Source organism: Hydra vulgaris, chromosome 02 (assembly GCF_038396675.1).
Source record: "Hydra vulgaris chromosome 02, alternate assembly HydraT2T_AEP".
NCBI classification, from domain to species: domain Eukaryota; kingdom Metazoa; phylum Cnidaria; class Hydrozoa; order Anthoathecata; family Hydridae; genus Hydra; species Hydra vulgaris.
Window position 1 is genome coordinate 63,647,501 of NC_088921.1, and position 12,136 is coordinate 63,659,636.

At 28.5% G+C, this 12,136-nt stretch overlaps 1 protein-coding gene across 2 annotated transcripts in view; it reads left to right on the plus strand.

The window, feature by feature from the left end:
- The window catches only part of LOC136077102 (uncharacterized), a 66,369-nt gene that overhangs the window by 46,437 nt on the left and 7,796 nt on the right, over positions 1-12,136 (plus strand). For both annotated transcript variants that reach the window (XM_065791672.1, XM_065791673.1), the window contains exons 6-8: positions 3,508-3,697; positions 10,323-10,416; positions 11,458-11,507. In XM_065791672.1, coding sequence (XP_065647744.1) covers positions 3,508-3,697; positions 10,323-10,416; positions 11,458-11,507 — 334 coding nt within the window. The remainder of the gene's footprint in view (positions 1-3,507; positions 3,698-10,322; positions 10,417-11,457; positions 11,508-12,136) is intronic.

Genomic DNA, 12,136 nt, shown 5'->3' on the forward strand with positions numbered 1-12,136 from the left:
ATATATATATATATATATATATATATATATATATATATATATATATATATATATATATATATATATATATATATATATATATATAATTCGTTGCGTCAACTTCATTTTTATCTAATCATTCAGCAGTTTCCGAACTCTTCTGCAAGGCGATGACTGCCAAAAAATTCCGTCTGACGCTTGGCAGCGATACGAACAGGTTGGACCCCTTTGATTAGAGGGAGTGTTATAGCAGAAGAATGGATAGAAGCGTGCTTTTTCAACATAGCTTGAGATGCAAAGTAGAAATTTTACTTTTTACAGACTCTATCAGCTTGGCTAGACTGAGTTAATGGATAAAACGCATCATACAGCAAAATTGGAAATCCTTTGGCAGTACGAGGAAGAACACTTTCAATGTTTGATGCGATGAGCATAAAGACAGATGATGGAAACAATTCTTTTACTCCTTCTGAGACATCTACTGCTTTGAGCCCGTCTCTCGTTTGGTTGACAGGGACAGGTGGCGGAATAGATCTTGCTCTAATTAGAGTAAAGTAAGAGCTTTTAATAGTCCGACAACAAGCACGATTTTCGCATTTCACAATTTGATTAAAATATTGGCTTGGACAAATATGATCGGCAATCCAACGTTGATCTTGTAATAAAAGGCTCCTTGTAATAAAAGGCTCCTTGACTCTAGCTCTGATTTGTCTGGATCAATATACTCTGCAATGGTTGGATAACCGTCAATTTTTAGATCAGACCAAATATCAGCCAAAGCCTGCCCAGCCAAACCAAAGTTCTGTTTTTCTAAATTTTTATCTATTGTCCTGCCTGATTTAAAAAGATATGTTGGTTATTATAGGTTAAAAATTATATTAATATTTTTACAAATTAACTTTTGTCAATGTAACTACCTTGAGAATCAAGATGAGTTCCGTAATGTTCGTGCGGAAGAATCCCCCCAGATAATTCTTAACTTAGAGGTGCCAATCGTCGCTCAGCTCTGTTGAATGCGTTGCGGCCTGAAGCGTTCGTCATGATGAAAAGAGCGTCAAGGTTATTCTTCAAGAAATGGTGAATCCCGATTTCAATTACTTTCTGGTATCTGGGATTTTTATCTGGTCCTCCATCGGCGCTAAACACAACGATAGGCTTAACCATATTAGCTTGTGGATCTCTAGTAATAGAGTCGAGTTCTTTGATATCCAAGAGCCGCTGAAAGTCTAATCCATGAGCGAAGGCGGTCGAGGATGCGTGTTTTCCTGCTCAAACAGCAATTTAGGTAGGTCCAGAATAAGTAACAGCATCTGTTTTTCCGACGCCTTTGTTTTTGGTCGTAATTCCAGCGCATACAGATGGTATAAGCTTGTGTTTAGCAGCCACGACCCAGTCGTGGTTTAGGAGAGTTACCCAAATTACTCCAAATGCATCAACAACGGCGCCTGTTTTTTGGCTGCTGTAATTCCAATTGGTTTTCTAGCCTTGTCGTCTTGGCTAATGAATCAAACTTCATCTGGCCCTAAAATAGAACAACTTCTTTCACATATTTTATAGTTGAACTGTAAAAGAGTCCGTCAACATGTTTTAAATGAGATTCATTCTGAGGACTGATCAATCTAACAGGGACTGTTTTGACGTGCCTTTTGCCTTCTCATGTTCCGTAACTTCTCGGAAGTAGACGAGTATAGAGGGCGCTCTTGCTGATTGCAAATCCAATTTTGTTCATCTCGGATGTCAATTCGTCCAGAGTTTTAATTCTCTAAATAATAAAGAAATATATATGGATATAATTAACTTTTTTACAGAAAACGGGATTTATTTCGTAAATTATATTCAAATCAAATCTTGATTTTGCTCATCGTTAAGGCAAGCTTTTTAAAAGAGTTACTTCAACCCGCTAGGTAGAAATTAGCGTTTCGAATTTTCAATAGACTTTATGTGTTTGCATTGCATCACGTTTTACAATCAACTAGAGAGCACTTAGAGTTTCGTATTTGTAATAACGAAATTTAATTTTAAAAAATGACAAATTTATGAGTTTACTTTTATGAGTTTACTTTGTACCACATTTTATATTCCGCTAGGGAGCGAATAACGATTGTGAATTTTATATACAAAGACTTAATATTTCCGTTAAAATCTGCTCATTAAAATTAAAAAAATAATTTAAATTGACATTATTTTGGCCTCAACACCCTCCTCCCCATTGTCAATTAGTGTCAAACTTTCCAGCACTCCCCCTCCCCTCGTTATCTTATATTCACTAACATTATTCATGGATGACCCTCTTGGCATAACACGGAGCCAAAAACAACGAAGTGTGGAAGGAGCGGTGGGGGGGGGTTGAAGGCGGGTTGTGGTCAGGTGGACACCCACACACAGCCCCGCCTTAACTTTTTTTGTAAAGGAAAATTTAAAAAAAAAAAAAAAAATTATAGATATTGAGGACTTCTTTTAAAAGTTGATGATTGTGCCCCTTCACTTCAAAACTTGTATCATCGGCCCTCTTATATGCATTTTTTGGGAGTATTATTATATGCAGGTGCTGTTTTAAGGATAGATCAATTCAATAAAAAATCATCAATATTTTTATCTTTTAATTCCCATATGTATTTTGAAAAAGAATTTTAAAAATTTAAATTAAGAATTTTTCTAGTCAATCTGATATCGTTGATACTGAAAAGGTTTAGGGAAAACAGCCTCTAAACTAGTCTAACTTGGCGTATAAAAATGTGTATAATTTCGAGTTTCCTTGCAACAGCCTTAGTAACGAGAATGGTTACTGGCTCTTGCTAATGGAAAACCAGTTTCTGTAAAAAATATTCATTGGGATCAAACTATAAACAAGCTTTAGAACAATTACAGTTTTGCTATTAGAGCTAACATTTTAAATTTTATAATAGTTGTTTTAATTAGTTTTTACCTTTTCAATGAATTCTTCTCAGTTTTGCTTTTTTTATTGTTGCTCAATAATTACTTTTAATCTGTTTTGTCAAATTTATTGAAATTTTCAAGATTTATTATTTCCATAGAATTACTGAATTAAAAAAAAGTGTAAAAAAAAACTTCTTTCTTTCTTCTTTACTTTGTTTATCAATAAATCAAAAGGAAGACTTAGTTAAAAAACAAAAAACTTGCTTAAATAGGCTATTACTTTAATTATTTTTAAGTTTTTAAATTATTTTATTTTTAAAATTGTTTTGCAATAATTTTCTTTTATTTTTGGTTTTCTATTTGTTTCTGTTTTTGTTTTTTTATTAATGTTTTTTGTCAATATAAATCTAAAAGACCTTATTAAAAACAAATATTTTGAAATTTTAAAAAATTTTAAAGTTTTAAAAAAGTCTAAAGAAATTTTTAAAAAGTCTTAAAGACCTTATTAAAAACAAATATTCTGAAATTTTAAAAAATTTTATAAACTTTTTCAGGTATGTACCATCTTAAAAAAAATATAACTTCAAGTTTGGTTACAAAATTAAATAAAAATTTGTACACTTATAAGATACCGGTGTTTGTATGGTTTAGGTACGCAAACTCTACATTGATTCATTTCTAAAATTCACTGTAATTTATGAAACAGATACATCTCCATCTTTTTTGGGAAGAGAACTTATCTCTGTTATTGCAACCATAACATGCACTCAATTTTCTGGTGATAAATCTATTAAAGGATACAGAAAAATGATTTTTACAACAGTGCTGGAACAATTACAAGGTTTTTAACTTTTAAATTAAAAAAAAAATTTCTTGATTAAGAAGTAATTTTAGAATAGAATCCCTTATCATAACTACTCCTCTCTGGTACTTAATACAAGGAAGGGGAGGGGGTTTAATAAATGGAGAGAAGTGTGAATTTTATTTCAGATTTAATAAATGGGGGAGTCTTAATGAAAGGGTGGGTTAGAATTTCTTGCAGAACACAAATAAAACAACTTTAATTCTAGAGTGGCTTGCGGTCAAATGCGAACATTTTAACAGCTGTTTTATTATCAGATTTAATATTCTTACGTAAGTTTTATACTATGGTAAGTAATAAACGAAAACAAATCGAAGTTTACAAGATTTTTTTAAACGTTGACAATTTTTAAAGACTGATTATACTGAAAGTTTTTATTCTTAACAGTGACTTTTAGATTAGTCAAAGTTTTAGATTACAATGTTTAGTATTTTGGGTTTTATAGGACATTTTGTAAGACATGCCCAAACTTCGCTTTGACTCGTTAGCTATAAAACGGCTTGTCAGGCTTTTATATTTTTTCAATGAAATTTCTAAAACAATTTTTTCAATGAAATATCTCAAAAACTTAGTTTCTGATTAAGCCGAGGATGTAGATTGCAAAATATTTGTTAAAAGTTGTAAATTATATCAAATTTTTAATCTTATTTTGAATTTTTGGTCCCCTAACCGTGGTCAAAAATTAGACACTAGATATTTATATCGTTTTTTTTGAAGTATTTTTGAGTCGTATTTCCAGAAAAAAAATACTTAAAATTTTTTCGAAGGTTTAACATACTATTATAATGATATGAAGCAAAATTCAGCTCATTTGTAAATATAAATGCTGAGTTATTATAAAATAGATATGACGTCAAAAATAAAACACCCTAAAATGACATGAAGGGTGCAAGTGAAAACAGGGAATGTCAGTTTTTGAGAATATTGAGACTTTTTTATTTACATTTTGTACAAATCATAAACTACCTTTAGTTTTAAATTTGAAGCAAATAAATAAAAATTAACGGTCTAATTTAGTGATAAGAAAAGGAATAAAACATAACGTACAGTCTTTGAAAACTAAATTTGATTTATCTCAGTTTGCGAAAAACTGACATCCCCTGTTCTTCCCTTGCACCCTTCACATGTATTTAAATCCCTAGAACTTTGTGGGAATTTTTAAAACATTTTTTCTCATAGGATTATTAGAAAAAAATTATTTAACCTCTAGAAACAGCAAAAAACATTGTGGAAATATTTGAATTAAGAAGAAAAAAACAATTAAGTAATATGAGTAAATTTTGATCTACAAGTTCATTGATATTATGCAAATATGTTGAACAAAGTTTAATTGCTTGTTCTATTAGATACTTTAATGGAAACCCTTGCCATCTAAAAACTAACTGAAAATGAAAAAAAGATTTGATTAATTTTTGTTTAGAACTTTAAAATGAGGATGAGCAGAGTTAGATTGTATTACGAACCTTTAAGTTAATTAAAGAAATAATTTTAATTTGTTTCCACCACAAATTGTTGTTGTTAGTTGTATTCATACATATGCCACTGCTCCGACCCTTGTAGAATCACTAAATGTTTCTCACGTAAAAGATTGGGAAGTATTTATCTAAAGAATGCAGAATTTTTGTTAAAATCGACAAAAAAAAAGCCATTTTCCTAGTTCAAATATTGTGTCCAATTTGTTCTGCAAAGTTTTTTCAACAGCGAACTTTGCATACGAATCAAGAAAAAATATTAAAAATATTGATGACATAAATAATATAACATGTTCAACTGACACTCTAAATACTAGCCTTTCGAATGTTGGATTTTTACCTTTAAGAATAAAACGTGTTTGTAATGGAGATCACTCTTATTAAGTATATAAAAAAATTCAAAAAGGGCAAACAGCTGTTGCTGAAAAAATAGCTTCTATCAGTTGTTTATCATCAAATAAAGTCCTACCACTAAGTAATGCCAGCGTGCAGTGTGAGAATTAAATTAACTTTTCAAATTTGATATTAGAATTAAAGAAAAAAATCTCAGCACTTAGTAATCAACCTAAAAAAGTTCAAATTTTAACTCTTATTCCCAACAGTTGGTCAAGAATAAAAAAATGTTGTAAATTTAGAGTATCAGAAATTATGACTAGGGCAGCAAAAGTTGAATAAAAAAAGTAAAATCTTGGTACCTCCGCAAAGAATTGTGCAAAAAAAGTGCCAGAAAGTCTAAATGAAAAAATTTTGAAACTGTATGAGCATGAGACATTTAGCCGACATTACCCAGGTAAAAAAGACTCTGTATCTGACTGCATTGGTGCTAAAAATGTACAGATGCAAAAAAATATTTTGATAATTTAAAGAAAGTTTTTGCAGAGTATAAGAAAGGAAATTGAATTAAAGCTTGATTTTCTAAATTATGTACGTAACGTGCAAATTGGTGTTTAACTGTTAGTTCTTTAGACACCCATTGTATATGTGTGTGTGCTATTCACCAGAACATAAAGTTAATTCTTACAAGTAGCTCAGTTACGGTGAACTTAAAATACTTGATTGAAAAAAATAGTGTGTAATAATGAATCTACAGAATTTCGTTGTGATAATTGTTAAGGAACTAAAATGATAAAGACTTATCTTGAAGAGCAGTTTAATGAATTTGAATCAGATGAAACTGTAACTTTTAAGCAATAGATGTAAATAGATCGTGAAACTCTTGATTCCACAAAATAATATGTAGAGGATTTCATAGATGACTTAGTTCAAAAGTATTAATTTTACCTCAGCATCATTTTATTTCCTAACATCAAAGTAAATGTATGCAACCTTTAAAAAATGAGCTTTACTCAAATCAGTTATTAGTTTTAATGGACTTTTTTAAAAATTAATTCTTAATTTGTATGCTGCTGTTCACGTTTTTACAGCAAAAAAAACCCAAGCTACATTGCATCTTTTTTTTGTTTATTACAAACTTAATGATGAACTTCCAAGAAAATGTTATTGTATTACCAGTGATTGCATGCATCGTGATTCAATTTCTGTTCATGTGTTTCTTGGTAAACTGATAGCTGAACTTAAAATTTGTTTTTCCGTTGAACTTATTCATTGTTTCAGTAATGGGTCAGCTGCAGAGTACAAAAACTTTAAAAAATATTACGAATTTGGGTTACAATTATACTTAAGATGACATAAATATTGAAAGTGACAATAATAGTTTAATCAAATTAGTCACTCTCTCAAGTTCTAGAGAATCGACAGAGTCTTTTTGAATGTATTTATGAAGCACATTGGTGAATCGGCAACGTTTGTGGAATTTCAGAAAAGCAGGAAGGTATTTTCATTGATTTTATATCAGCCTAAACCCAATTAATTATGCAATAGGTCAATACTACAGTTTACCATCAATTTTTGATTTAAACGAATATTCGAAGCTGTTTCAAATACTTTGTTTTTTAAATATCGTATTTCATATTTGTAATATTTTGTGAAAATCTTTTAATATTACACTAGTTTTCACATCAAAATATTTAAATTTTGGCTTAAACAAGCCTTGTTTTGATTATCTTCAAGATTAGATAATCTTAAAAAATACTATAGATAAAGAATACTAGAAAACACTACGAATATGGAACACTAGATAATACTATACATATAAAATACTAAATAATACTATAAATATAGAACACTAGATAATACTATAGATATAAAATACTTAGACTCAAATACTAAAACACTAAAAGAAAAAGATAAATCTTCTAAGATTGCGTTGACATTAGGGGAGGGAGAGTAAGATTTTTTTTTTTTTGAAATTATTTATTTTGCCGTTTAAAAATGTTTACATTGCAAATACATTTATATAAACTATTGGCCGGAGCAAGAAGAAGGCGTATTCAGCCTTATCGCCGAGCCCCATTTAAAAAAAAAATATTAACAACAAATTCTTCATTACCGTAACGTAAAAAAATATTTAAAATAACAAATAGAAATGAAAACCGAAAATAACTAATATAATTAGAAATAAATAATAGTTTTTTTTTTTTTTTTTAAGAAGCGTTGATTTTTTAACAAAATATTTTTTATTAATATTTTGTTAAACATTTTAGCAATTGTCAAACAATTGCTAAAATGTTTAACAAAATATTAATATAAAATAAAAAAGTCAAAAAAATAAAATTTCTGGAGGATAAAAGACAACAAGAAATGAAATTACATAATTAATATAATCACAAGATAAATTATTGACATCATCAGTGATATTTTATATATATATATATATTTTTATTTTAAATATTTTGTATTAATTTATATTAATCACTGATGCAATTAAATCTATTTTTTATATGATTGTTTTTAGTTTAAAATAAACATTTAAAGTTGGATATATCCATGCATAATAATAATTGTTTTGATTCGTCCTTAAATTGCTCTAATGCAGTCTGTTTATTGTTAACAATATCTGGAAACTTTTTCCACAGATTAGGTCCGCGGTATTTAATTGAATAGGAAGTTAATTTTAATTTATATTTTGGAACAAAAAAATCGTTATCTGAAAACTTTGTTGAGTATTTATGGTTAATTTTATTAAAATAAGATTGAAATATTTTTGGAGATAATCCATTTTTTGTTTTAAACATAAATAATAAAACTTGGTGTAAATTAAGTTTATACATATTTAAAGCATCGAGCACACGTAGAAGTGGTTCGCAAGGAGCACTTCTGTCGGCTCCAAATACTATTCTGCACGCATGTTTTTGTTTGTTGTAGAGTTTCTTTTGCTTTGTATGGTTAGTTCGACCCCACACAATATTACAATAAAGCAAATAACTATGGATAAAGGCAAAATACAATTTTTTCAGGGATGATATATTTAGAAAAGGTTTAGTCCTAAACATCATTGCAATATTTTTTGAGATTTTTTTTCAATACTATTTATATGTGAATACCACTGTAAATTTTCATCCAATTTTACTCCTAAAAAATTTATGAATGATTCTCTTTTAATAAAAGTGTTACTAATTTTGAGATCTGGTAATTTAAGAGAAATATTTTTAGTTTTACTTACTTTATGAAAAAGTATATATTTTGTTTTATCCGCATTTAGTGAAAGTTTATTACTTTTAAACCACTCACTAACTTTACATAGCTGTTCGTTAACTATTTTAAAAAGTGATTTAACATCTCTGAGAGAAAAAAAAAGATTAGAATCATCAGCAAACAAAATTTGGTTTAAAAGATTTGTTGATAAGTATAAGTCGTTTATGTACTAGAGGAATAAAAGGGGTCCTAAGATAGATCCCTGGGGAACCCCGCAAGTTATGGAGTATGGAATTGTATTTGTTTGATTATAGTATAAAAATTGCTTTCTGTTTATCAGATAATCTTCGAACCAAAGTAAGTTTTTACTTTTCACTCCGTAGTTTTCGAGTTTTGTTATTAGAATATAGTGATTTACGGTATCAAAAGCTTTTGATAGATCAATGATTAAGGATTAATGATCAAGCATTGTTGCCACCTATTTTTCCAAAAGTTAAAATTAAAATTTAAAAGTTTATATTAAATATAAACTTTTAAATCCTGCACTGCGCTCCTTGATTTTTAGGTTTAGCACGAAATTGTAAGACCTAAAAATATGTATAAATGACCTGGTTTTTTCATTTAAAGAACAACTTGCTCCAAAATGATTTTTTAGTTCCTAGAAATAAAAAATAAGCACTTTTCAATGGTTTAATTAAAAAATATCTAAAAAATCATCCTAGGTTGAGTTTACGGGGTTCAAATACGTACTATTTTAAGGTTTTTCACTTATGGTCCCATTTCAGAATAACTCAAGATAGATATTTCTAAAAAAGCTCATTTTGACTCTTTTAGAGATATCTATGTTGTTGACATGTTAATATTTAGAACATTTAAACAAAATAATCACATCAAAAATTATATTTTGGAGATACGACTATAAAATGTTCCAAAAAACTTTACGGTGTTGAACGTCAGTAGGGTGTTGAACTTTTGATGTCAGTAGGGGAACCATTAACAAAATTAAGACACGATATACTTCTACTAAGTCTTTCAAAATATCCATTCTCAGTTTACCCAGAAACCTTATTTTTTAAAATATTTTTGCTTTTTATTACGAAAATATAAAAAAACCCAAAAATGCAATTTTTAGGCTTACCCAAACTTCGGTTTGGTATTACATAATGTAATTAAAGTTTGGGTATGCCCTACATTGTTTCCATAACACCTGCAACACCAGCAATAATAAACAATCTACATGAAACATGTTTAATAACATACTGAAAAAGCTTTATTAAAATCTGAGATGATTGCGTGAGGACCTCTGGACAACTTGGTGTGGAATGACGCTGTTGACAACAACGTCGATAAAAGTAAAAATTGACGATGGGTGAGGAAAATTTCCCAAAATAAATAAACATCCCCTCCGGTTTATTAAGCACCTAAGAGTATATACTTTAATATTCTAGCTCCATATTCTTGAATTTTTTACCTTTTCTGTTAAACAATTTTTTTCAACTTATTTATTTATTTTCTACCAATTTTCTTATGCGTTTCACTCTCTAATTGAAATAGCATGACGTCAATTTAATAATCATTGCATAATCTTTTTGTTATAGCAACAACTAAAATATATCCTGCATTAACAATGGAAAACTCAAAAAAAATTGAAAATAAAACTCACATGTGTGTATGCACACTCATAAAAAACAGGTAACGTTTATTTCTCTATAACCATTTTGAATCATAATCAAAGAAATACTTTACCATTAGTAATGATGTTTTGTATAATCTAGCTTTTTCTATCTACACTATTATTGCATAGTAATATATAATTAAATGTGAGAAAGAGGCAGCTTTAAGCAAAGACAGCATTGAATAGAGACACCATTAAATGGAGACAAAATAAGTAGAGCTTCTTTTATTTGTTGTTCACATTTTTTGCGGTTTAATGTTTGATTACAATAATCTAAATTATAAAGACAGAAATCAAGAAGAAATACATAAATAATGATGTCCTCCAAGTAGTAAATAAAGCAGAACAAAAATTGAAGCACTTATGGCATTAAGGGCATACTTTACATTACAAAAAATATTTTTTCTCAAAAAAAGCTTGGGTTTACAATTAATTATATTGTTGCACAAGTATTTAATAAAGTTAAGGAAAGATACTTAAAGACTGCCTTATAAAATACTACAAAATAAGTTATGGTTTAACATATAAACAAACAATAGAATTAGCATTTTAATTAAATGCCATTACTTTAGCAAATATCCAATTAAATGGAAAAAAAAAACAATCAGGTAAAGAGTTGCTATTTGGTTTTGTTAAACATCAATTCAAACATATATTTACAAGGTCAGCTCAAAAATAATTAATTTACTCAAGTAATTACATTGTGTTGATAGCAAGGAAGTTGAAACTGAAACTGGTATTGTTGTATTTGTATTGCATAATTTCATGTACATGGTAGCAAAGAGCTAAAGGAGATTTTTTCTAACCAGCTATTAGAACATAACCGTTAAAAGAAATAAAACCAATAAAGTATTCTTTATAAATTAGTATTATAACTTTTTAGTAATGACCAGCCATAACCTCTACATTAAGTTTTATTAACTTTGTACTACTGTCAATTATTTCGAAAGAATGTTAAAAATATTTCCTAAACAAGTTAAATCGTTATCAGTTTATATTTACAATAATTTAAGAAACACTTATATTTTTAATAAGTATTTCTTTTTATACTTTAATAGACAACAAAGTCCATGCTACCAACAAGAAAAACTTACTGGTAAAATCATTTGTAAGTATGTTTACTCCTTTCAATCATAAGTTTTGTAATACAGTCAGTATCGTTGCTAAATAGTTTAGTATATTTAGGGTGTTCAAAGCCACTGATCTCTATAATAACTAGAGAGTTATAATAGGTATCAGTCGTTCAAAGCTCACTTGAGATCTTTTGTGAAGTTTTATTTTTTTAATTACACTGAATAAAATTTTTTTCTTCTAATAAAAATTAGGGCTTATATATGACTAGTTGTCCTGACCCGTAAAATAAAGGTTCAGGTGAGTCTGTTCCGCACAGACCGTTTCTATACTTATTTTTTATTTAGTCTCTTACTTCAATGTTTTTTAGTAAACGGTAGAAAAATTATTCATTTAAATATCAAGGATTAGGGTTACAGTTTCACAGCCTAAACATTATTATTCATAATACGGATATCAAATGCGTAACATTTGCCCTGGTGATTTTTGAAAGCCATAATTATAACAAAAAAACTATAAAATCAGATTGAAAAAAATTATAAAAGTTACATAATATTTACAAATAGACGTATATTCTATAAATTTATTATCTATGCTAATGGTAATAGACAAATTAAGAGATAATTTGGAGATTCATAAAGGTTGATAAAAAATACAGGTTTTTCT